At 44.8% G+C, this 27,117-nt stretch overlaps 1 protein-coding gene across 1 annotated transcript; it reads right to left on the bottom strand.

Moving 5' to 3' along the window:
• Positions 1-1,240: 1,240 nt before the first annotated feature.
• PASD1 (PAS domain containing repressor 1) lies at positions 1,241-25,579 on the bottom strand. The gene is given in 19 exon segments (XM_062502695.1): positions 1,241-1,439; positions 2,672-2,879; positions 3,324-3,416; positions 4,002-4,207; positions 5,004-5,207; positions 5,695-5,928; positions 6,172-6,380; positions 6,983-7,106; positions 8,600-8,681; positions 10,750-10,897; positions 13,560-13,666; positions 17,266-17,348; positions 18,127-18,245; positions 18,901-19,014; positions 20,165-20,285; positions 21,354-21,443; positions 23,236-23,327; positions 24,063-24,217; positions 25,539-25,579. Coding segments are annotated over 19 exon segments (2,592 nt in total). The 5' UTR covers positions 25,571-25,579; the 3' UTR covers positions 1,241-1,268.
• Positions 25,580-27,117: the final 1,538 nt, after the last annotated feature.

Raw genomic sequence — 27,117 nt, 5'->3', positions numbered from 1 at the left:
AACCAAACAAATAAAAAAAAAAAAAGGCAAAACCATTCTTTGCTTGGTTTCAACAGACATTAGGAACTGAACTAATGCCTCTTTAAACCTTGCTCTGTCTGCAAGGTAGAGCTTTACTGCTAGATGGACCTGGTCCTAACTAACCACTGCCTTGCAAAGTTTATAGTAATGGTCAAACCCAACTACGTTTGAGTTCTAACAATGCCCGAAGTTAGTACTCAGCTATTAACACTTCAAAAATGTACTTTTTAATTTTTTTCCTTTGGAAAGACAAAAACAGTAGGGACACTTAACTATACACCCACTGAGGAATAAACTGGTTTTTCAATACATAAATATAAACTTACAGTTAAAAAGTGACAATTTACAAAAATACAATTTATTGCTGACCCTATGGGCTTGTAACATTGTGTGTTGTGATTATACATTTTGGGTTTGCCAAATTGAAACATGACCTAGCAAAACCACAAAGTTTGCTGTCATATGCTGTTCTATGCATGTTTGTTTGTTTTTATGAATAGAAACATATACAACTACATCCTTTGAAACAAACAAACAAAAAAAAAAGGAGTACAGATTCTTTGTCTGTAACCTGAAAAATATTTGGCTACAGGGAGTAAAAACCATACAAATTTATCTTCACTTGTTAACCAAAAATAAAACATGACAAATATTGTAGTAGCTGCGATGTGAGCTGGTATAACAACAGTAAGAAATTCAGGCAAAAGTGGTGTTATGTAAATTAGCAGCATTATCCAAACTCCTGGGAAAAAAACCTGCGGGAGTGAGGTATAGAAAAAGGAAAAAGAATTGACAATGGACCTACTACAGCAAAATGAGTTGTGTACATAGTAATCCAGTGGTGTCCTGCAGACTGGTACAGTCTGTGTGCTCCAAATGCTGGGCTTAAATTCACAGTGACTTTCACCATTGAAGTCCTGAATGGAAAAGGGTTTTTTTCCATTGCAAACTGAGCTTCACGACGACCTGATACCTCACCTTCCTGCAGCAAGAAAGCCACACCACTTCGAGTGGTCCCGCGGCGCTGGGCCAGGGCACACCCTGCTGCTGGAACAGCATCACGGACTGGCTGCATGGAGATCCCAACAAACGACACCCTTGCAGCCACGCATCCCTGTCAGAGATCATCCCTCCAGCCACCACCTCCCCATGGAGCCCGACCTGTCTCGTGCCGTGCTCTGATGGCGTCGTGCTCTCCTGGGTGCAGCGGCTGCAGCCGTGTGGTCCTTGTCTCCCAGAACCAACTTTCAGGGCAGCTGCATCTCAGGCAGGTCAGGCAGGTTGCAGGGCTGGCCCTGTGTGTGGTGGCTCTGCTGCTGTGGGTGGAGGAAGTAGCTCAAGGGGTTCTGCTGTGGGGTGTGGGGCGTCTGGAAAATGCGCTGCGTCGGAGCCCCAGGCAGCAGCTCAGGACCTTGCATCTGTCGGGAGACACAAATCTGAGCAGTCAGACCTGCCCCATCACCCAGCTGTCCCTCTCTTGCTGCAGGGCTGATGCTGAGACTCATCCTCAGGAGAGTGTGCACCAAGTCCTAAACTTGAGCTGTGCCCCTCAGGATGCTGCTGCTGTCAGCAAAACCAACAATGCCTGGAGAGCACAGAAGGGGAGCAGGACCCATCTGTCCTAACAGGCTCATGGTGAGCCCAGCTGAAATAGAGACCTCCAAAAGCTACTTGGATATGAGGTACAATCTGCAGGATGTGCAACTTTCATCTTTCGTGTGAAAGAATTTCAGACAACCAAGGAAGAGGTCCCCGAGTAACCATGTACCCACTCATAGCTGGTACCTGAAAGACCTCGACTTGGTGTTTCGCCCCCTGCTAAAGGCACTGTGTCATCAAACTCCAGTTTACTGTGGCCTTGGAACTATTTATGTGTTCCAGCATCATCATTCTGCTATCCACACTGCTAGTCCTCAGGACTGCAATGCAGCCCATGAGGACACATACCCAAACCCAAAGCAGGGACAGTTCATGCTCACATTTGCTGACAACAGTGATTCATTTCTCACTCTAAATCCACTCCTGCTGTGTGGCTGCTTTCAGCTGAACCTACTCCTCTTGCTTTCTTCTCTACTGTCTTTGCCTGGAGGACTGTAACTTAACCTCTTCCACCCAGGCTTGGAGAGTGTGTTACTGATGAGTTATTAGTTTCAACAACACCTCTCCTTGGCAGTGTCACTAGTTCAGCATGTACTGATGTAAATTGTGTGCTGAAAAACCAAAATCACCCTGCCCAGTGAAAATACCCATTTATTAAAAGAAAGCTGTGACAGCAGCTGAATAAAAACATGCTCTGATGAGATGTAACAGCAGGAGGTATGTTTTCCAAAGAGCTTGCATCTTATCATTTTTCATGACTACAGCCAGCTTCCCACCAGAGCTCCTCTGGATGAAAAGCTGTGTTTGAAAAAATGGTATTTCTTCTGTACACTGTGTGGTAACAGTTTGTTGGAAAATATGGCCTTGAGCAAGTGCAGAGTCAGCCTAGAAAGGCTGAGCACCTGGCTATGTGGAGATACAGTGGGAATGGAGATGTGCACAGGCACTGGCCAGGTTTGATCAGCCACATAAGCCCCGTTTCTTCAAAAAACCTCAACCCATCCCTAAGCCATCCCTGTGCCTCCTCAGAAACCTGCTCCTGCTCCAGTACCTGAAGGTAGAGGCGGTGCTGCTGAACCTGCTGCTGTGGCCACTGGTGCAGATGAAGTGATGTGTTGGCCTGGTGGGATGTGAAGTTGGTGTGTGGGATCATTAGAGACGGGGAGAAGATGGGCGGCGGGGCTGGAGGTCGGACGGTGCTGCAGGTGACTGGCTGCACCTGTGCTGGGGGAGGCAGGGTCTGCTGCTCTGCAACAAACCTGCCACAAGGAGGAAAGCCAGGCGTGAGAACCCACCCCCAGACCCACCATTAGAATGGGAACTGGGGAGCCCAGCTGCTGCAGGAACCAGCCTGGAGCAGACCTTGCTGACAGGGGGCCCCTGATTCCCTTCTGCCAAAGCACGGACTGGAACTGCTGAAAATTAAGGTTTTTAAGGTTGTACATTTTCTCTATGTCTTGGACAAACATTTTATGCTTTGCAAAAGCCAGAAAATGGTTACTTTTTTTCAATGCACTTTATTTATCATAGAGTTCTTTGTAATTAAAAAATATTCTCATTTTTCTCCTAACTGGCTGAACGTTTGCTTAATTTCAGACTGAGCCTGTTTGTGTGACCAGGTATAAGTTTTTCCATGTCTTTTTCAGTGCCATAAAGTGTCCTGCTAAAACACTGCAGGAAAATAAGGGCCAGCAGAGACTCACTTTCCTTGCTGCCTGCTGGCACTGCTCAGCACGGGCTGGCAACTGCTATTGGCTGTGGGCATCATGGCCTGGATGGACTGATCCAACAGCATCCTGTGGTGAAAGGAAAACAAGAGGATGGTCAGGGAAGGGAGAGGTCTGATGTCCAAGGTCCTGTCAGTCTCTAGAAACAACTCCTTGAAAATCCTCCATTAAAGCAGCTAAACTACTACCTTGAAAACAAGCTAATGAAATAGGATGCTTCTTATCACCTCACATCTCTCCTGTGAATACATGCTGAGATTTGGATTGTTGAGACTGGGGAAGAGAAGGCACCAGGGACATCTTATAGCACCTTCCAGTACCTAAAGGGGCTAAAAGAGAGCAGGAGAGGAATTTTTGACAAGGGCAAGGAGTTAGAGGACAAGGTGGAATGACTTTAAACTGACAGAGGGCAGGGTTAGATTAATTTTCGGAAATATAGAGAGAAGAGGATTTAAGGCCCCAGTGATACAGCACGATGTGCACAGCACCCTGCTTGCCTGCACACTGGGTTCACCCCTGCAGAAGGAACATCCCTACACTGGCTGTGGCACCCCAAGCCCATCACCCCGAGCCCAGCCACGCCTGCCCTCCTTGCTGCCCAAGTACTGCTGTTTTCTGTCACTGCCCCAGGACGGTCCCAGCAGGGCTGTGTACCTGAGGCTCCTGTCCTGGCTGTAGTCAGCTGGTGGTTGCCTCTCACTGCTGTCAGTCGGCACCTGTGCAGCCACGGTGATGGGGTGTGCTTGGGAGAACACCATGGGGTTGTTGTAGAAGGGCACTGAAATGCCTGCCTGCCCTGGCACGGATGTTTGCTGGCCTTGGCTTCCTCTGATTGAGTGCTGCTGCTTCTGCTGCTGTACCTGAAAGTACCACCTAAGTTTTAAAGCTCCTTAATGGAAGGATAAAATAACCACTTACAGTGGGCAGGTGGGAAAAGGAGAAGGAACAATAGGATATTGTCCCTGAACACAGCAGTAGCAACAGTAGATCTATTCAAGACCACTAACCCATTAGCATTTACTGTCCCTGCAGGGCAGGTGTTGGCATCCCCAGACAGACTTTTGAGAAATTAGAATAGAAGGGTAAGGGCACAAAAGGCTTGAGAAGGAAGAAAAGAGCTTAAGAGGGTAATTGCAAATCAGAAGTCTACAAGGAAAGCATCTCATCCGTTCTTTAAAGCAGCAGTTTTGGCCTTTTTTGTTTATGAACAACTCAAGTCTTTCCCATCTTAATAGTGGATTTAGGTCTAGTGATGACAAAATTGTTTCTTCAAAGCTGCCTTCCAAGACTCCTCAGGCAAAGCAAAATTAACCTTTTAAAAATGATACCTGCTCCTGTGTTATGAAACCACAACTCTCATTGGCTATGAACAGCACTGTATTGATGAGAGCCCAGACCTCCCATTCACTTCCCCCCCAGTCATCAGGAGGGCTCCAGCAGTCTCTGGGGCTTAAATGCTTTTTAGCTACATGTTTTTTACTTTTACAGTTGAGTGACATTGCTCACAACTGACTCCTGACATGAATTACTCAAAGCCAGTTATGCAGTAAAACCAGTACAGAGGGGATGCATGGGACCATGGGGAGGAGTGATATGGCAGACAAGTATTTAGAAGCTGAGAAAGGGGATGATGAAGACAGCAAAGCAGCCAGTTACCTGGGGGGCTGTGCCACAGGTGTCCCTGAGGAATGGGTGTGGTGACAGCAGGTGGGTGCTGCAGTAGTGCTTTGTCCCCATGAGGGCTGTCTGCTGTGACTTCTTGGCTGTGCTCTGCCTGGGTGTCCCCTGTGGTGGTGGCCTCCGGGGGCTCGGCTGCTGCACGGTGTTAAAGACGACAGGGATCGGCTGCTGCATCAGCATCTTTAAGTGAAAGAGGCACAGGAATCGTTGGTTGTACTCCCTGGCAGAAACAACACTGCACCAGCAGCAATATCTCTAAATCCAGGGGCAAAATGAACCATAAGTAACAAAAATCAAATGTTAGCTTGTGTCAAATATTTATTCAGAGCCAAGACCATTGTACCTGCTGAGTTTTGCAGGAGTGGCAGTGGGGATCCAGTAGCACTAACCAGACACGGAACCACCAAGCTTTTTATGCACGGGAGACTTTGGATTAATTTGGGATTGCTTTTTTCTGGATCACAGAAATTACTGATTCAATACTCAGCCAGACACTGATGTCACTCATCTCTCAGGAAACAACACTCCCACATCTGAAACCAAGTTACCAATTTGTCAAGAGTTGGTTCCCAAATGCTTTTGCCACAGACAATTTTGTTGCAGCTCTGTGCAGCTCAAAGGAAAAGCAAATGGTTGGTGAGTTTGGGGGCACCAGGGCAGCAGGTACCTGCAGGTTGGAGTCCTGCACGAGCTGGAGCTGCTCCTTGATGACATGGAGCTCCTCTTGCTGCGTTTTGATGTCAGCTTGCAGTATGCGAGTCCTCTCCTCCAGCTGCTCTTTCAGCTGGTGCATCATCCCCAGTTGGGTGGGGAAATGGTACACTGCCTGCAGAGAATAGAGAAAAAGGACCACAGGACCAGTCCTGCTATTCATACCCATAGCAATTCAGAAACATGACTGCTTTTCAGCCTTTGCCATAAAAAATACTATGTTGACAATCAAAGTACCACTGTAGTTCCAGAGCAGCAGCACATCTGGCTCATGGGCCGTGCCTCCCTCCAGGTGCTGTCTACGTGAAATTACAACGGATGAATTCCTTCATGAAGTGTCTCTAGGTGGGACTCTCCTGTCCCCTCAGGGTAACACCCTGCTGGTTTGGGCCCATTTGTGTTTTGTGGCACTCCCCGGGAAGTCCCAGCACACTCAGAGTTTGGGATCCAGCATCTCTGAGGGTGAGATCAATGCTTGTTTTTCTCATTTCACTACAGCCTCAGAAAGCTCTTGCTCCTCAGGACCACTGACCTGAGCACTCCCGACTGCTGCCAGCCGCAGGGCTGCCTTCTCCACGGGAGCCCCCGGCACCGACGGCCGGGTGGGAGTGCTGGTGTCCGTGCGCCTCATGGATGATGTCGCTGGAAAAGAGACATTCACTCTGATACAGCAGACATGAGCCTGGGTACCCTGGCTAAGCCTGGAATCCACATATGCAGATGGGCAGTGACCCAAACAGTACCAAAGTGGATCCTCAAACTGCCCCTCTATGGGCAGTTTGGCTCTCTTCCCCTCTATGGTCCCTCTGGCTCCCCGCCTGACTTGCTGGGCTCAAAAAGAGTGCCCTGGGTTTCCTACCCATGGCCCCACATAGGACACTGCAGCAAGGCAGGCATCCTTCTCTGCTCCTTCTGCGGGGATTTCACATCAGAGACCCCATAATAAAATTACGTTATCCCAACGCAAAACTTTTGTCAGTGAGCTTGACTAGTGAGTCACCTCTTCTCCCCAAAACCACAGCAAAAAACCATGACCCTCAGCTGGTGAGAAGCCAGGGGAAATCTGCTCTCACACAGGCTGCGGGTTAAGAGGGAGGAGAAAGCAGGTGGCCGAGGTTTTGTTGCTGCTCTGTGACTTGTCATGACACGGTCTGTATGTTCCCAGTGCTGAGCATTCCCCTCCCACCCCGACTTGGTCACTTCTAGGAGAACCCCAGTATTTTGGAGGCTGCCCCGGCACGTACAGGTGGAGTCGGACAGGGTGGTGTGCGAGGAGCGCCGCGAGCTGTGCGAGGACAGTGACACTCCCTCCCGGCTGGCGTCCTGGCTGCTGCCACACTGCCTCACATCCAGGTAGCTGCTGTGGCTCTGTGGGGAGCAAGGCACAAGTAGTGAGATCGTCAGCAGGGGGGAATGGCTCCAGAAGGGACCTCTACCAGCTTGAGCCGGGACCTCCACCTCACTGAGCCCTTGTTTGCAGACAAACCCAGCAGGCTGGGTGCACGGCGCTGCGGCACCACGCCACCAAACCCTGCTTGCTCTGCCCCTCTTCGTTCACCCAAAAGCCTTCAGGCACACAGGACCCTCACATTATGCCCTGGGCACCCATCTGACAGTGGAGGATTGCTGCCCACGGCCTGCACTCTGGTGTGCCAACCTCCTTCTCCCCCACCCACAGAGCTGGGGAATGAGTTCTGCCATCAGCCTCCTTCTGCTCGATCTCTTCAGGGATGTCACAGCCGGCTGGTTGTGGTGCACTGGGAAGTGGTGGCAGGGGGAATAAATGAACGTGGCAGGAGGAATAGTTTCATCCATGGAAGAGATGGAGAGAGATGACTGGGAAGGGACAGGGAGGAGTGGCATGGGGACATCAGCCCAAGGGGACCTACAGAAAATGTCTCCTGAGGGGGACAGGTACCAGGCAGTGCTGAGAGCTGCAATCCCAGTCACTGCTCCCTGGGGAACAGTGGTTCCAGCAGCCTATTCTGGGCAGGCCCTGGGCAGAAGTGGGGAACAGCCTCAACAGTTCCCATAAAATAATGCCTGAAAGGCAATGAGGCTGATCAAATGACAACTACAAAACAACCCAATTGAAATTATTTTGACTGCTAGTCTTATTTGTGAACTATCAAGAGGGGAAACTTAAAAGTAGTAAAAATTACCCTGTTACTTAGGCTGATGTGTGGTGATGGCAGACTGACTCAAGCCATGGAAGTTACTGCTCACAGAAGTTACAGGTCACCATCCTACACTTGATGTGATCCAGAAACTGAGCTGAAATATAGGTAAGTGTTTTCCCTTGCCTTCCCATCTTCATCTGAGTATCAGTGATGAGCTGGCATAGGCGAAACAGGTACCCTGTGGTACTGCCCTATTCCTGGATCCTCTGTGCCTTGCTAAGGGTGACAGGTACAGCAATCTGGCCTCCTCCAGCTCTACTTCCCTGCTTCTGAGCCGAGGTGGTTTAAACTGTTGTTTGCATCATGGTCTCACAAAGATTACAGGGACCAGAACAGAGCAATGCAACTGCTGAATTCACAGTTATTGCAGAATCAGAGAACACTCAGTGTTAAAGATCATCCAGTTCCAATCCCCCTGCCACGGGCAGGGACATATTTCACTAGATCAGGTGGTTCAAAGCTCATACAGCCTGTCCTGAACCAACATGGACAATTTGGAGCCATGCACAGGGAAGCTTCTTAGGGGCCTGCCTGAGTCATGACCTAGTTTGAGGCTTGGAATGGGATGGGAATAAAGAAAATGGAGAAGAAAGAACAGGTAATTCCCTACGATTGGTAAGCTATTACCAAACTCACTTTGGTTTAAACATATCCTCATTTAACTGTGAAGGAACATGGTACCTTTAGAGAAGATGATGCCAGTTCAATTGATGACTCTTCGAGACCAAGATCTCGCCTTCTCTCAGCCCGAACTTCTGCATAACTTAAAAAACGCAAAACAAAAAGAACCAAAAAGTTATTTTACAGCTTCTGTGCAGGTAAACAGGCACAACAAGTGAACATTCATTTTCTAACCTGATGATGATGAACAAGAATCTTTTTTTGCATGATAGTTCAGTGATCCCTATGCCAGTGCCTTGGGCAGGAGGAGGTCAGGTCCCTCCTTCCGAGGGTGCACAGAACTGTGCATGAATCAGAGTTAACATCCTGCACTCCAGCAGAAGCTCCAAATACAAACAGGCAGCTACACAGGTGCAATGTGAAGTGCATGAACCCCTATAAGGTGCCTCTGAAAGTGTTTATTTTCTTTCCTTTTCTCCCTCTGAAATAATGAAATATTTACAATAACAAATGCCACATGATTCAGCACTGGGATAAATTACAGAGGATTTTTCAAAGACTCTCTGAGTGCTCATAGATCATGAGCACTGAGAGGTACCAGACTTTAGGGTGATGAAATATCAGTGAGCTGCAACCTTCGTCAGAGGCAAGAGAAATTGTGGAACCAATTTCACTTATATCATCCTGGCAATGAATTTTCCTGAAACAACGTTTTAACTTGTGTGCTTCAGTAACATATTTTAAGCTTTAACTATCTGAGACAGAATTGAACTTCAAAACCTATTTAGGACTACATGGTTAGGTTTAAGAGGCACTGGAATCAGAAAGAAGAAGAAAGTTCTTGCACAATAAATTCAATCATTAAAGTGAAGCTGAATTCCCTGACAAATGGCAGAAGCAAGAAAACTGAGAAACAATCTCTCTGTGCAACATTTGTTTATGTCAATACTTCATATGTAGTTTATATCACAGACCACAGAATCTGAATCAACAGAATTTGGGTTGAAAGGGACCTTAAAATTATCTGGTTCCAAGATTTCTACTGTGGGCAGAACACCTTCCACTAGAATAGGTTGTTCAGGGCCCCAGCCAACCTGGGATCCTTCCAGGGATGGGGCAGCCACAGCTTCTCTGGACCTCCAGTGCCTCACAACCCTCACAGGGAATAATTTCTAACTAAGGTCTAATCTAAACCTATCTCCAACAGTTTAAAGCTATTTCTCCTTGTTCTACAACTCTGTAACTGCTTCTCAGCTCTCTTGGCTTAGGTCCTGGAAGAGGCTCTAAGGTCTCTCTGGAGCCTTCTCTTCTCCAGGTTGAACAACCCCAGCTCCCTCTTCTGTCTTCAAAGGAGAGGAATTCCAGACCTCTGAGCATCTCCATGGCCCTCCTCTGCCTCACTCCACTCCAACAGACCCATATATTTTACATTAACTAGTGTTTGGTCTTCCAGATGTTGGACAGAAAAAGAGGGGGACCAGAAAGAAATTAATTTGTGACAGTAAAAAAATACACAGCGAGCAATAAATTCCTTCAAGTTAATAGAGCAAACCAGTCTGTCATTATTTTTGCAAGCCCTTCAGAAAATACATTATTACTTTTCACATAGGCTTTTTTGAGATGGCTGTGGTAATCCAGCAGGCTCCTCTCCAGAAGGTGCATTCACTGAGCATCCTACACATGCATCCTTCCAGCACGGGTTGCAACTCAGCACAAGCAGCTTCCCACTAGGGGGGGATCCAGGCCTGGATTTGGGTGAGGAATAAGGCCAGCAAGCCAGAAGCTAAGCCGGCTCAAGTAATAAATATTTAAAACTCTGGTCAAAAGGTTTTGTAGGAATTATATGATCTCATTCATGCTCAGCAAGATGTCTGATTCCAAACAGCTTTAATTCTTTCTATGGCCGTATCATCAGCAGGGACAAAAGAGGAATGTGACACACTGATAGATTTGGCCAAAGGTGCCTTCCAGGCTTTTGGCTCAGTTGCCCGAAAAAAAAAAAAAGAGAGAGAATAAAATAAATAGGTTAAAAAAACCACACATTCCTTGTCAGAATAGTTTCATGGAATTACATATCATTTTAGTGTGTCAGAAGGCACAGCAAGCATTTAGTTAACATTGTAGAAACATTATTTAGAAACAGAACTAGAAAAAGCAATGGCTGAACACTGAGACATAACACACTGTGAAGACTTTGGTGCTTCTCCTACCTTACTACCAGATGAGTGCAAACGATGAACTCGGGCTTGGAGTTCCACTGGTGGTAGGTGATGTAGTAGTGTGTCTGCAGCCATATCCACTGCTGCCCTTTGGTCAGGAACCGATAGTAACAGGACTTTCCTTTTCCAAACTGCATCACTGTTTAACAAAAAGAAAAAGCAATTTATAGCAAACAGGGATTCTATGGTGCAAAGGTGGTTAGAAAAACCATTCAGTCCCACACCCCTTGCCCAGACTGGGGGAGTGCTAAAACGGTTCTTGAGCTTTTTAAACAAGACAGATGATACACAACCATGTACACAGCTCTTGTTTGGGGCCATTCCTGCTGACTTTCAGGAGTGCTCTTTGCTATTTTGAGACTTCTCTTATAACTGGTACAACTATATAACTAGCTACAATCTTATAACTTATGGGCTCCCTGAAAGAAGCATAAATAACATTAATTAAACAAATTATTTGCCTTTCATAAGTACACGAGAATGCGTTTCAGAGACTGAAGATATGAAGTAAGAATCCTAATAATGGCAAAAAACAACAAGATAGTGGAATTTTAACTGAGAGTTTTCTTCCAAAATCTGGCCTACTCCAACCCAGTATGTATTATCAGGATATGTCCAGAAAAATCACAGGTGCTGTAATACAACTACAAAATAATGAGGAGAACTATGTTAAATAACCACACTAATTGTTCCAGACTGCTGGGAGTACAAGATGAAACATGCTCACTTGAAGTACCCACAATTAATGCAAAATAAAATACAAACTTGGTTTAAACAAACCCATTTCACTTGACAGAAGGCAAGATGCCTGCCAAACTGTCAATGTGACAAACAGGAACTTAGCAAGCCACACTAACCCAAGTGGTTTTTTACTCACCTGCACTCCTCTATTTTGTTAAAACATCAGGAATGAGTTCTTTAGCGATCCCACTAACAGTGATGGGCTTCAGGTGAAGCAGAGATTTTCTGGCTAACATGACATGCTGGGGATCCCTCAGTTCCCAGTCCTGGCAGACATGTCCTGAAGCAACTTCTCTAAGTCACTTTGCCAGCACTTCACTTGGTTTCCCTGTGCAGTAAAAGATCCTTTCCTACAGGTGTGTTGTGCAAATATTCTTCTAACAGGTAAGATGAATGTCTGGATGTTAGAGATGTAGAATATAAACCATCAAATTGATTCTCTGTCAATGATCTGACCCACTCTCAATACAGTTTGTGTCTATACCAAACTGCACGTGCATTACCAAAGGCCACTGTCTGGTTAAGTATCTCACTGGTATCTGAATCATGTTTTAAGGAAACAGCACTAAGAAGTACTGTACTTGAGAGCAGTTAAAATACTCTGTTAATATTCCCATCTACACTTTTGCTGCATTTGACACAACTTGTGTGTCCCCCTGTCACAGCTTCCTCTATGTGCTCAGCCAGGCAATCCACTTTCCTGGCAGCTGCTTTACCTGGACAGGAAAGAGAAGTCAGGAGGGAAGTGGAGCAGGGAAACTTGACACACAGAGAAATACTTTTCCCCATTCTCTTCTAGGTCCCTCAGCTCCTCGTACATGTAAGTGGTAAAGGGTTTGTGGTGGAGATGAGGGTGGTTTGCAGCTCAGAGATGCATTTTCTCCAGTGGGCTGTGGGGCTTCTTGGTGGAGCTTCTCAGTCCCAGCATGGTGCTGCTCTATGTCTCAGAGCAATTACAGCATTGCTCCACTCTCTGGGGTATCCTTTTTAACTTTTGACAAAACACTCTCCTTTCAAGTGGAGACAGCAGAGAGACAGTGTCCCCAACAAGAACCTGTAAGTAATATTTCTTAGCAAAATACCTGATTACCATGATGCATTTTGGAAAGTATGTAGTTACTTTCCACTGCAGTGCTTGGCGATGCAGAACAGCCACAGGACACAACTCTGGCTCAGTATCTCAGTCTGAAATGCACCCAATAAAATGGAAAAATCGGGTCTTGAGGATAAAGCATCCCACATCTGGTAGGAACTGCACATTGATTAAGAGTAGGTGTCTGCAGACACTTTCTGCCCTTCCTCACTTTAGCTCCAGCCCTCAGCAGGACATGGCTCTTCAGCACTGGGCTGCACTGGTGTGGAAATCACACAAGTTCTCCTTCTGCCCCGGCTCCAACAGGCCACAATATTTCTCCTTGCACAAAAATAAACTTCATGGACCTGTGTTGTTCACATATTAGTCTGAACTTGACTCTTGAGCTTTGTTGTCTTCCTTTCAGGTCAACCAAACACGACCCATCTTCACCCACAAGGAAACTGTGTTCAGCACTTTTGTATGTAAAATAATTCTCAGTCTCCAGAAGCATTTTACTAATGAGTAAGTGAGGTTCACAACACCTAATTGTACAGGCAGGTGAACCAAATGATGCTCTCAAAATGTGTTTTGGTGAACTGAGCCTCCTGGCTAACTCTGGAGCCCAGGGTAACGGCAAGACCCCATAAACTGTGACAAATCAACAAAACTCACAGGGTAGGGGGGGAATAGTTCTGACTCCCAATCTTTTAATCTCATTTCTCTGAGATTAACCTGTGAGACAACTCGGAGACAGCCTATGCTCAAACAAAGTACCTGCCAATTTAGGCAAACTGCACAAAGAGTTCCTGATCTGAGTGAATTCTGCAGATTTCAACCTCCCAGGTAAGTGTCAGCTGTGACAGTCTGTCATGGGGAGTTCCTGCATGCCCCTGGAAGAAGAAGCCTTTTGCAACGACAGTGCAGGTTTTGCACAAGTGACAAAGGAGATCAGAGACAGACACATTGCAGAGGCACGGCAACTTACAGTGTTCATGGCACCTAGCAAGAAGCTCCAGGTCATCTGCATGGTAGTAATCATACCCTGACGTTCCCAGAACCTCAAAGGGTAAATATCCTATAATAGGCGGAGCCCTAGAAAGGAAGCAAAGGGCAGGGAGTGAGCAGAAAACTTGACACTTTGATATCCTGGCAGATAAGCTGTGACACCAGCAACAAACACCTTGTTTATTCACTTGGCAGGGAAATCTGGAGTAGCATTTCATATAGGCAGTGATGTATTTTCATATACGAACAAAAAAAACCTGACAGTGAGGGAGAGGTAAAAATTGAGAAAATGAAAAGGTGCGTGTTTACTATTTCACAGCCTATTCATTATGTGGGTGTAGAGAAAGGCATGTACATATGTGAGTGACTCAATTCATTAAGGGTGCTTGTGAGACACAGCTTGAGAAATGCTATGCCTGATCCTGCACATAACAACTTGGAGCTAGAGTAAAGTTATTCAGTAGGTTGGATGTAAGTGTCATCTGGGTAGTAACTGTAGAAGAGAGATTAAGTGGGAAGCTGCAGAGTGCATCAGGACCAGCTTGGGAAAAAGTAATCACTCCCCTGGAAAAGTTTGGGAAGCTATATCCAACAAAAATTTCTGTGCTTGTAGTACACTGGTAGCAGCAATAGGCACAGGGCTGATTTAGGGCTGTTTTTTGCTTTGGGTGGTAGAGAAGAAATTGGTGAAGTATTTAGATAGGCCCATTGCCATGACACTATTCTGTTATCAATTCTAGGTTTTCCTTTTTCTAGGCAAAACAAGAGATTTTTTTTTTTAAAGCAAGTATCCCAACACAGCCTTCAGTGGAGCCTGATAGCTTGTGATTATGAAACAACACTGAAATTTGGGGAGAAAACCACTGCTTTGTCTCTGCTCCCTGTATTAGCATGCCACTCTCCATCTCCCAGGGCTCAGGCACACTCCTGCCTGCACCAACTCAAGCACTCAGAGAGGCAGGACCTGTGCTAATGTGGCTCCACCTGTTTGTTCTGGCTGCAGGATGTGCTGATAGTGCTCACCTGCCAAGTTCAGTCTGTTTCTCAGGAACAGGGCAAAATGGTAAACAACTCAAAATGGGGCAGGCTGAAGGCAATGGTGCCTATCAAACCTGCCTCTTCTGCTGCCCCTCTCCTGGTGAGCTGAGTGCTCCTAGGGAAGAAGGCCATGCAATGGCAAAGGCTATGAGGAAAAAGTTATTTCAGTGTATTACCTGTGGGTTTGGGTGGATCAGTCCTGAGTTTCTTGGTTATTACTGTGTGAAGCTCTCTCTTGGCTGAGCCACAGAGCTCCACATTTGTCCTCTCGAGAGACACGGTGGGCACAAGTTATTCAGCCAGAGAGCCCAGGCACTTCTATAACCTCCTCCTCCTCACAGCTGTGGGAAGTCTAGCACCAAATGGGAAATGGGGGGAGAAGGAAGATCTAGGGATCTGCTCAACAGAAGCCCCAAGAGAAGCAAGGTGTGAGCAGGAGCTCCAGAGCCCCAGCACAAGGGGTTAGCTGGGAGAGCTGTCCACTTGACAGCAAATCCCTTGAAACAGAGTGCACTGAGCATACAGTGGTCTCTGCCACAATACAGCTTTATTCAAGTAACTTTTCACAGCACTCTGTTCCTTTTCCTCATGTGACCCAGATTTCTCTTAATGATGATATGTGTATTTATTAAAGCGTTTTTCCTTGCTGTCTCTTTGGCAGAATGCATCAGTGTTTCTCCTATTTTTAATGACATGCTTGTATTCAAGACAATAATGTCTCTCAGATGCACATCAGATAAACATTCAAGATGATCAGGAAAGTATTATGCTTTCCTGAATATCACCAGAGCTCTTCAGAAGGGAAAGCAACCACAAAATGCTCCTCATCTGTCATTTAACAAGTAGATGCCTTGTGGAGCAATTTAAAAGTGTCTAGTTAGCTTAAGTTCCAGTCCTGAGATCTGCAACTTGCTGAGCAAATGGGAATGCAGAGAGATCCTTTTAGGTGGAGTCTTTTAATAAATGAAGGAAAAATAAGAACAGTACTACAGTGCAGAAGAGAAACAGATCATTATTGAAGTTGATGGTTTTTCTTCCTCTATAAATATTTACATTTAGACTCAGAATAAATTTTTCCTAATTTTTTTTCATGTTCATCCAGATCTATGGAATGTTTTTGTTTCATCTATCTTTACTCTGATTTGAATTGTGATCATGACAGCAAAGGTCCTGATTCCAGCTTCTGTTGGGTACCTTCTGCCTCTGCTAATGGCACACCTCAGTGTCAGGCAGCCTGTGGTGATGCAGATCAGCAAGAAACAGCAACATTTCCCAGTGTCCTGCAGATTTGTCCTGGAGAGAGCTTGGAATCAGTGATTAAATGACACAACTCCCATGATCTCCTGCTCATTCCTGGGTCTGAGCTCACTGCTTGCTTCTGGGTCTATCACAAGCTCTGCCTCAACATCTGCACCATCTGAATTTCCTCTCAGTAACAATGGCTTCCTTGCTGGGGATATCAGTGGGACTGGAGTGTCTCCAAGTGCCCAGCACAGAGATTCCTCTCTGAGTCATAACCCAGATTCATCAAAAGACTCTTTGACAAGTTTCAAAGTAGCTCCTACTCACCTTTTCCACAGGAGCTGCTGGGACACAGCCCTGTGGAAAAGCAGCTCACTTCATCAGTGACATGAGGGGCTTAGGGATCTTTTACAAATCTTAACATGAATCAGCTGATTCTAAAAATGTGCATTATCAGACAGGCCAATAACAAAGTCACTCCAGCAAGATCTCATCTGAATTAATAATTATCTGACTGTCCCAAACCAAGCATAATCAGCTGTAGGGCTGTCACAAGGTCAGTTCCTCCATGCTTCAATGTATGATGTGAGGCACACACCTTGTGTTCTATAAAAATGAAAGTTATTATTAATTTTTACTTGCTCTCTTTCTTGCTCTAAATGTGCAGATGGTATTTAGATTTTTAACTCACCAATATCTTTTTTCCTTAGAACCTTATTTACTAGTCTTCTGTTTTCAGTCATGACTACCTCTGCACAGTTCACAAGGCGAGGGATAATGAAAAGGGTAGGATTTTGCAATGTGCTTATGCACATATGTCAAACACAGAGAAGTAAAAGAGTGAATAAAACCCTCCAGCTTCTTTTGAAGAAAATTAATCCTAAATTAAGTATCTTAATAAACTGGTTCTAGTCTGTTTCATTTACAAAGCTGAATTCAAAGCCCACCATACTGCATTGTCAAAAAACTAACCTACAATTAAATAATAAAATCCACAGCTTTTTATTTTATTTCGAGAAATTCTGTCATTTCTCAAGGTGAAAAGTCAAAAGTTATTGACACAGAAAAAGATTTACAAGGATTCCTGGAAGCTGTAGCTGAAAAACAGAGGAGCTAAACCAATACAGGGAATGTACTAGGACCCACACTGCTCACTTTCAATGTCTTAATATCCTGGTTAGGAGATTAGACATTTTTCTAGACATTTTCCACGGTTTCTTACTAGCCTAAATTATAGAAAATAGCGAAGCATTTATGGATGCCTAATAGTTAAGTTCAGAGTACTGCTACTTAGTAAGTTGCATTTAATTAGAACTATTCCATTTGGGATCTCAGGCAATAGGTATACAATCTGTTTTTAAACTACAGTTTGTTTATTCTTCAGTGACTACACCCAAATCTCTTACCTGTGGTCTAAAAATAAAAACTTCCATTCTAAACTATGCCTTGATGTAAATTCTTCACATGGCTCTTCAACGTTGCAGAGCTCCTGCAAAATAGTGGGCACATTCAGACATTGAATTCTATGAAATGACAAAAGAAGCCTGCTATCAAAACCTAGGATGCATCTTGTTGATATAATAAACCACAACAAAATACAGTGCTTTTAAAGCACTTGACTTATTTTCCTTTAAGGAGTGTGCAAGACTTGTTTTATAGATAGAGGAACTGATGGAAAATGGCCAAATATTTACCTTGAGCTGAATTTCAGAGCTAGGATAAATAGTCAAGAGTCTCATCTTGCACTCTCTAGGCAGAATTCCCCAGCTTTTTGCAAATACTGGTATTTGAATATGGATGACAGCTCCAGGTCCAGCCTCTAACTGAGCTGGCTAATGCCCTCTTGAGCAAGCAGCACCCAGGGTTGTTATCCCTGTCATCAGCACACAGTGCCATGGGGCATTTACAGACCAGCAGGAAGAAGCCACGACACAAGTTTTCAGTGTTTCAAGATGCAGATGGCTTCCTTATACAAAGGAGTGGTGGATGCACGTCTTTGAAGGCTGCAAATTCCCAAGTGGTGTAGCTGGTCACCTTGTCCTGCCGCTTCCCAGGCTGCCCCCTCCGAGACACCCCATCACAAAACCACCTCTGCTCAAAAGCATCTCCCACTTCATACCTTACCTTTCCAAAAGACATACTTAGGTTATCTGCCACTCCCAGCTACAAGCATGTCCTGTCTCCCGTACTAACCCTGTGCACAAGCAACCTGTGCTGCTGACCCTGCTCCCAGTGCCCCGGGGCAGAGGTGGCTGCACAGAGCTCACCTTTAAGAACTGCGGCGTCACAAGACGAACAGTTGCTACCAGGCAAATCTGCTCCTCCGTGGCTGACCTGAAAGCTCGTGCAATAGCTGACTCAAAGCCATTACAGGAGGGTGTAGGCACTAGAAACAACCAGACGATTTATTTAAGAAGAGGAGGAAAGAGAGCTTTCTTCTCATGTTAAGACAGGTATAGTGACTGATGAAACCCAAGCAACAAACTCCCTACCCACAGGATGATACCACACTGATGTCATTTAAAGCACGACCCTTTAGGCTCCAAGTTACACAGCTGTAATCACCTACTCAGGGCTTGCAGGGGAGCTTTGTAAGAGAGCTCCGAGCAGCTCACAGTGTACAGCTTCAGTCTCCTTGCCAGCCTTTCTCCAGGCCAACATTTGCAAGATTCAGGATTTTACAGGCACCTCAAAGTACTTAATCTCTGTAAAGCGTCATTTCACTGCCACAAGTGAAACAGAATACCATATTTTACTGGCTATTTGAATAAGTATGTTGCTTTAAAATTGGCAGTGGGTCAAACAGAGGCATTTTCAGTCTGATATCAGCTTTAGGCACAACATGCAGGAGAGTGCACTCTTCTGATCAACAAACTCCCCACCACTTTTGTACAAAAAATACATCCAATGAATGCACAGCTCATTCCATCCCTGACAATTACAGGGCATTTTCAGCAGAAACAGCCTTTAAGATGCTACAGATCAAGACAATTTAAAGGAGAGAGGTGGAGATACAAAGACAGGCTGGAACAGTAACTTACCATGAGTAAAATATTTAAAATCCACTACAAATTTCACATATTCATACATCAGGGGTTCATTTGGATCTAAGTTGCCTCTTGCTAAATGGCAACAGAACTCTATTTGTTTTTCTGCTGAAATGAGAGAAAGAGAGGGACACACAGACAATGTTATTAGAAGTCTGCACTTTAGCTTGCTCACATATTTAATTTATCTAACCCTGCTGCTGTGGTATCTGAGCACATCCTGCTGGAAAGCTTCTGGTACCCACGAGTAAATATATAACTACTAGGAGCAATTATCACCTGTTTTTGATTAAGAAAATGTAGTCTCACCCTTTTCCCCTGTCTTTGCAGTCACCCCAATAAGCTGAACGTGAAGCCCTGGCTGTACTGGTCAGCAGGATTTTCCCCTGACTTCATGGATGCAGGATTTCATGCAAAGCAGTTGCATGGTATTGCAGCATTCTACACTGGCACTGCTCACTGGGACCTAGACCCAAAGGGCACTGGACACACCCTAAGCCTTTCCATTAACAGTGGAGTGCACTTTGCCAAGCTCTAATCCAGTTTTCTGCCCCAAATCTGAACTCTATGGATTACACCACATGGCCTTCAGCCAGAGGGAAACCATTCCCTGGGCAGAGCATCCTCACACTGCTCAGCTCCCACTGATGCTTACGGGGCAGCAGGGAGGGCAGCCAGTGCTGCCTGGTGGCCTTGCCAAACCCACTGGGAAAGGGGTGGGGGCTCAGCAGAGGCTTAATGAAATACAGATGTTGGGAAGATGCTGCTGCCTGCTCTGGTCCTGGGGACATTTTTTGCAGGAAAGGGACATGGGAGAGCAGCCAGCAGTACAGATTCAGACAGACTGTTCAAACAGAAAGCCTGTAGCTTAAGTTACATTAGGTCTTCTCTTGTGTCCTGAGACATGCACGTTTCCTAAGGAATAATGGCTCTGCCAAAACTGTTGGGGATTTCTCCAATTTTTTTTTTCCTTTGAGCCGTCACTCCTTTCTCAGGCTTAGTCTAGCATCCACCTGGGGAAAAGCATCTACCATCCAAAGCACAAAGCAGATGGTAAAATAAAGGCTGTCCTAATCGAAGAGCAAGTACTGGAACCACAAAGGAACACTAGAGATGTGATGCACTAAACCCCACAAATACAGCAAAACAGAAGTGGCAGGCAAGAGCATTAAACAGCTGGAGAGCTCTGTGCAGACTTCCTCAGGAGCTGTTTACCTTTGGCAAACTTCTCTGACCAACAGACAAGAGCAGAACTTACCATTTAGAAAATCAGCTGCAACAGGATCTGTCATGAGCACATGTGGAGAAAGGAGCTTGTACACCTCGCTCTGCTCCCCGTCAGGCAGAAAGTTTAATATATTTTGGTCCACCAAATCTGACTGATACAAAAGAATGCTTTGTCATGTTCAGCAGTACAGCCTGACACAACCACATGCCTTTTTCACCCCTCAGCAGAGCACAGACACAGCCAGTCTGGCCCAGATGCCTAAGACAAGGAAGCCCAGTCAATCTGCAGATGGATCTTGGGCAGAATAAAACACTTAAGACTATTTTACCCCAGGATTACTATCTATTTGCAAAAGTTTGGATGAGTCACAGAGGCTGCCCTTCAGTTCAGACAGAACTTCTTCTGGAGAAGACACCCTGGCACCACAGGACTATAACATGATGAGAAGTGAAACTTTTTTTTTGAAAGCACGCCACAAAAGAGGGAGAGCTTCTCCTTACATCGTCCATTTGTCTTCCAGGCTGAACATCTGGCAAAATCAGCTTGACTTTCAAGTGATTTAGTGCTCATCAACCCACATATCCCGACTAAGGGGTTCTACCTAAACATCAGCACATATTTGTTCTCTGCATACATGACATTCAGGTAACTGTGTGCTTGAATCTGCCCTCATATAGGGCATCCTTGGTGCTTCATGCTTGGCACCAGATGAAGAGAAGAATGCTTTTGAGGGGCCAAGCTGAAATTTCTGCACTTGACAACTAACTGGTTTCTAGAAGTTCTCCCAGAAAACTCTAAGGCCACGCATTTGTTACTAAACACTATGGGCTTAAAGTAGAAAAACCCAATGTCATTCGAAGTGCACAGATTTAGATGTGAAATAATATTTACATTATCTAAGAAGAGCTTCAGCACAGATTTCACAACCTTAAGATCTTCCATTAACCTGGTGGGTTCAACACCCCCCAAACCTTTATATGTATAGCTATGAGTACAGTGATTTTGCATAGCTGGGCTTTTTTTTAGAGCTAACTCAGACCCTGGGAGAGAATCTGTTATTCACAGGAACTTGAGAAACTGCACAAGAGTTTGCTGCTTGACCTCCCACCCACAGTCAGTTGCCTTTTTGGCTGGACAAAACCAATCCCCAGCCCTGCACTGACTGATTTACATTAAGGAGGGGAATGAGCCTTCAATGTGTTTCATGGTCAGAACTTACCGGTAAGTGTCCTAGCAGAGATGAAACACTATCAGATACATAAATAATAATCCCATCAGTGGTAAGAGCAATGAGAAAGCCATCTAGTGCCTAATGATAATAGGCAGAAAAAAAAGAAAGACAAAAATCAAAATAGAATTATGCAAGGGGAAAACTTAAAATATTTTAGACTAATTGATTATTTAGTGATGCTTCTAGCAGCTTAAACTTAGCAGAAATTAATCCAAGAAATGACAGTTCAATGTGGAAAAACAAAAATTACACATGCTGTCTAATTCAACATTCTTTTTACATTCTTATTTTCTCATTCTCATATTTATTAAATTGACTTGTATTTTTCACCCAGTGAGTATTTATTTAACATGCAGTGAGACAGTGATGCTTAGAATTTCAACACCCACACAATCCTGCTGACTTCAGTCACTTCATTATGTGTTCTGAATTACACAATAGTTAACAAACTCAGTGTGTAAGGAGATGTCAGATATTATCATGGCAAACCCAGCATTGTGGATGAATAGATGGATGGATAAGCAGAGACAGAAAAACTACACAATTATGTATTTTTAGCAGCTTATTGGCAATAAGAAGAAGATCTAAAGCCTTACTTATTTTGCTTAAAACACTAATTTGTAAGGCTAGTGACAAAACAATTTTAAGGCTTGTTTTTTTCCCCCTTTCTCATTCGCAGTGGTTTCTGTCCCTGAGTTAAAGTTCTCTGTCCTCTTTAAGTCACTGCCTGTGCTTTTCTCCTTGGATGTTGTGTTCTCCCTGTTCTTCACAGTATGGCCTTGTAGAATTTACACAGTGTCTGTCCTTATTCTTCTCTAACATCAAGATCTGGGAGGTTTAATTGCTGGTGAGCACTGTGCACAAAGCCAGCTCTTGTAAAGATACTGTTACACTGCTCTGCAGCTTAGCTACAGGGAGCCCAAGATGCAGCATTCGCCATCTCCCCCACCTCACTGCCAGACTCTGCCTTTGCTCAAATTGAGTCCTCTTTGGAAAAAACCCACTGATTTTGAGTCCAGCAGGCCAGCAGTTATTATAGGGCTTGCGCTCCCCCACCACTTCCAGTCTAAGGGGGGGAATTTGTTTTGATTCAGCTGTAACAAGCTAGTTTGTTTGGCAAGAGAGATTCCCAGAAAGAATGAACAGACTTTTCCAGAGAGGTGAGTCATGACATCCTGATGAAAAGGAATCACTAAGACACCTCCGAGCTCATGCCCAGCATACACCCTTATTTTGGCAGGGCAAGAGCAGCAGCTGCCCACGCAGGCTAAGAGATGCTCCCGCTGGAGGAGCATGCAGCACAAACCCACAGCCACATCCTTAAGAGGGGAGAAATGTAGGTTTGGGGGATGTTTCTAGATCAGCAAAGCATTTTAGAGGTGGGAGTATAAGAGCTGTTTTCCTGAATGCACTTAAAGGCAATTCAAGCAGAAGAGGCAGCACTCCCATCAAGAGGACAGCAGCGCACAGCCAGCAGCTGCAGAGGCAGCACAGGTGGTGCTGCCTAATGGGATGTGGGAGGAAGAGAGCTGCTCTGCTTTTTTCAGGTCCTTTCAAGTTTTTCCTGAAACTGCCAGCTCTTGGGGCTCTTCTGAGAAAAAGAAATTATCTTTTTCCTCTCTCACCCGGCCAAATCAGTCTTGATTCCCAAACAAACAAAAAAATCATCTTTAAGGGGAAGCAATCTTATTTTTAATTCTGCATCTGCAAAGCATTTAGTACAACATTGGTCTCTGTCAGGTTTGTATTGTATGTGCCAGCAGAGTAGAAATCATTAACATTGTGATCTATAGGTGAAAAAGAACTGCATATCCCTGAACTACCCCACTGAACTTATTATTTCTCACTAATCTATTTAATTTCTTCTTACCTCTAACATCAACTGGGTGAACTCCTCGTTGCTAAGAAATGAAGGCTTCCAGTCTTGTCTAATCTGACAGGCTTCTGTCTGTGCTGTGATTTCTTAAAGAGAGAATATCAAAAAAGCAACATGACTCAGGCCACTCAGATTTTTTTTTTTTCATTTTCAAGTAACATTAGATTTCTTTAAAGAGGCTGTTAGAGGAATCATCCTCGTATCATTCTTCACACAAAGCCTTCTTGCATGCAACAGTCATTTTCCACGCCATCACGATACAAATGCATTAGAAATCAAGAAAGGGAAATGGAAACATTTTGGGTGGCCTGAAGATAACCTTAAAAAATTAAGATCAATAGGCTAATTTTATAACAGTAGAGGATCTCTGTGAGCAAAGGATGTCTGCAAATCTGGAGCTGTTTCACAAGCTTCTCTCCTGAGTGCCCAGGCAGCAGGACAGCCTTATCATCTCCTAATCCAAAAGACCTGGCAAGATGGCACAGAATCCCCTCTCCCCTAGCTTTTGTAAATGGGTGCTGCTCCTCAGCTTTTCCCTCCCCATGCTCTGTTTGAGAATGCACAAAGCAGGCCAGGGGATGCAGAGGCCAATGAGGGTAATGACGTATCCACAGTAAAAAGCACACAGCACTGCAGCTTTTCAAATCTATGTTTAACTGGTCAGCAATGTATTCAGCTCCAGCCCATCTCCTGTGCCTTATTCTGCCCCTCACTTAGGCTCATGTCCTCTCTGGGTGGCTGAGGTGCTTGGGAAAAACAGTTTGCATTTTCTGAGTGGAAACTGGCTGCTGGGCAGATGCAGAGGCAGCACCATCCAGTACCTTTCTGTTTCTGTAGGAAGTCAATGGTCCTTTGTAGTATTGTGGACTTGTCCATCTTGAGAGGGTGGCCGTGGCCCTGCAGCATTGTGCAAAGCTCTTTAATGAGGACATTGAACTGGTCTCTCCTCTTTTTCTCAGATTTGTTGCGCGATGCCCTGGGAGACAAAACCATAAATGCCACTAAGCAGAATGAAGGACCTACAGCACAAACCAGGGTGAGGTGATCTACCCTGCCCCAGCAAAACACTTTAAATACAAGAATCTAAACTCTGCAGGGAATGTTTATTTGTTTAAAATTGGGCTTGTACACAAAGATTTTGCTGATGCTTAGAGCTCTGTAGCAAGACTGAACTCACCAGCAGCAAGGGACACCTGAAGGTAACACACATTTGGGTTCATTTGGGAAAGACCATATCCTTACATGCTTCAGCAGCAGCTCCCACTGTTTCAAAATCACTGATAGTAAAGGTGTTATGGGAGAAATTCCTCCAGTAAGAGAAAAGTATGTTCATGCATGTTCATGTTTCACTCACTTAATTTTTATGAAGTTTTTGTTTTGCAGTTAGTACATACATATATAAACCTCAAAATATGAAGGATTTCTCTGATTTGCACTTGAAAAAGGAGCTTATCAAAAGACAGTACTATGCAGAGGCAACTGAACCACAGAATAAAATCCTGTATGTGGTCTTGAAAATCTGCTGTGATATATGAAACTGGGAATGTTAAGAGTCTGGCTGCAGAACTACAACTGTTTTCAGTTTTCAGTTCACAAATTTAAAGTATTTATTAGGCTTTCCCCCTCCATAAAAACAATAAAGGAGAAAGAAAATCCATTTAGTTTCTTCCAAAGTGTTCTTTCCAATGCTTATATCTGAGATAACACTTTTCATACAACCTCTTCCAGTAGTAATTAATTTGCTTTACAAGTGTATTCATGATGACACATACTTCCTGTGATCTAGACTGAGGGTGGTATGCAGAAAGCATTCCCATTCATTTTCAGGATGGCATTTGGATGTTCTCAGATCCAGCATTCATGTTCACAGCCATCTCTGTTTTGGCACTCATGTACAATGACTAAATAGAACTGAGCCAAGTGCTTCTCTGACAGGAGACTAACTCAGACCTGTGCTAAAGCAGGACTGCTAAGGGAACTCTACCCCAGATGGGCAGTACTGCTTGATGCCAATAAAATCACAGGTTAGGAATCCTGCTTCAAGATAATAAATAGCCATGGGATAGCACGAGATCCTGAGGGCACAGCAGTGTAATTTAAGGACCACTCAGCCAGATAAGTCATTGCAGGGCTGGCTGAACTCTGTGAGAAGCCTGAATGGTGACTTAAATTATGCTGCTTGTGGTCAGCTATACACAGCCTGTAAACTGCCTCTGACATCAGTGGAGTCAAGTTCATTGCAAGCACTGGATAACACAGCATTTACAATTCACCTCCAGGAGTACATACTGTCATACCTCTTTGCCCTGTCCTTCTCATCTTCATCCATCAGTTCGTTTACACAACACAGGGCTCTGCAAGGAGAAGACAGAAGTACTTACTGAGACATATTCCCTGAACTGGATAAGAATGCCAAAACATGGGGTGCAGTGGTTTGTACTTAAAGACCTCCTGGATGTTTCAATCTTCCCTTTCCCAAATTCCACTCTTGGTATGTCTTTCCTTGCTTGTTCAGTCAGCTACTGAGGCATGAGAAGTGAGACTGCTGCTACATGCCCAAACATCCAGCTACAACAATAGGACTCCAAAGGGAAACATCTAAAAGCTAGCAGCCCCTCAGCCTCCCTTTGTCCTGCCCTCTGAGCCATGACAGGGAATCCTACTGAAGCACCAGCCTCTGCACAGGAATCAGCATCTTCCTGGCAAATAGAAGAGCAAAAAAGAGAGAAATCTGACCTGGTGTCTGGACCAGGCAGCACCACAGCCACTCCTGTTCTGGGAAATCAGATAGGTTACTGCCTGCCCTGCTTGAAACATCGCTGAGATTTCTTTTCCAGTGGAAAGGAATAGGAGAAAGAAAGAAACTGTGCTAATCCCCTAAAGGATTGGTATTATGCAACAGCAGCATATTATCAGGATATTTAAAAGACGATACGATCGACAGGTTCATCCAGAGCATCCTGGAGCAAATGACTGCTGCTTGCACTGGTGGACTTCTCCCACATCATCTGAGCTTGGGATTCAATTTAAAATATCCAAGGCTTTAATTTAAAATATCCTCACCTAGCACTAACTAGGGAAGAAAAACAGTTGGCAACAACTCTCAATAAGGACACACTACTTTCAAGCCCCATTAAACAATGAAAAATTCAACACAAGGGTAACTTCTTAACTGGTGACTTGCTTTCTGTGACTCAGATGGGCTGAGTCCAAGGGACAGAGAGCCAGGGAGGTGCAGGTGAGACAGCTGCTGTCACTCCACATTGCCCAGGTCAGCTCTACTGGATTGCACACCCTCAGACACCTGATACCTCCAAAGAGGAAATTGTATCTATCCCCATCATCAGAACCAATCTGCCCTCCATCTCCAGTGAGCACTTTCCCTGTAAACACCCCATGCTGCCCAGAACTCAAGGGGCATCTTTCAATAGGTAGATCCAAAAGATTTTCTCTGTTTAGAGACTACTCCAAGCTCAAGCAACTTGGCAGCTATAAAAATAACACAAAACAGAGCCACCCACAACTACCAGGAAGTCAAAGATAATGTTCACAGCAACAGCTACAAAATTTTGTCCTTCCTTCCCTGCTCCAGGGCAAGGATCTCCCTCCCTCCATATGACCCAGGCAGAAGAAAATGTGTGAATTATTTTGTTATGAATGCGCTCCATAGAGAGGGAGTGGTTCTCACTGCCTGAGTCACCAAAAGCTACAAGCCAAATTAGAAATTACCTGTTCTATTCCTCAGATTCATCAGTCCAGACTGACAGAGTGGGATTATCACTTCTTATCACCATGTAAATAGAGACGGAGAAAAATTAATCCTGGAAGGAAAAGCAAGTCCAGTTAAAACAGTTGCAGGCAACATCTAACCTAGAC

This window comes from Cinclus cinclus, chromosome 15 (genome assembly GCF_963662255.1).
Source record: "Cinclus cinclus chromosome 15, bCinCin1.1, whole genome shotgun sequence".
Classification (NCBI taxonomy): domain Eukaryota; kingdom Metazoa; phylum Chordata; class Aves; order Passeriformes; family Cinclidae; genus Cinclus; species Cinclus cinclus.
The sequence above is the reverse complement of the archived record's forward strand: the minus strand, read 5'-3'. Positions and strand labels throughout refer to the sequence as shown.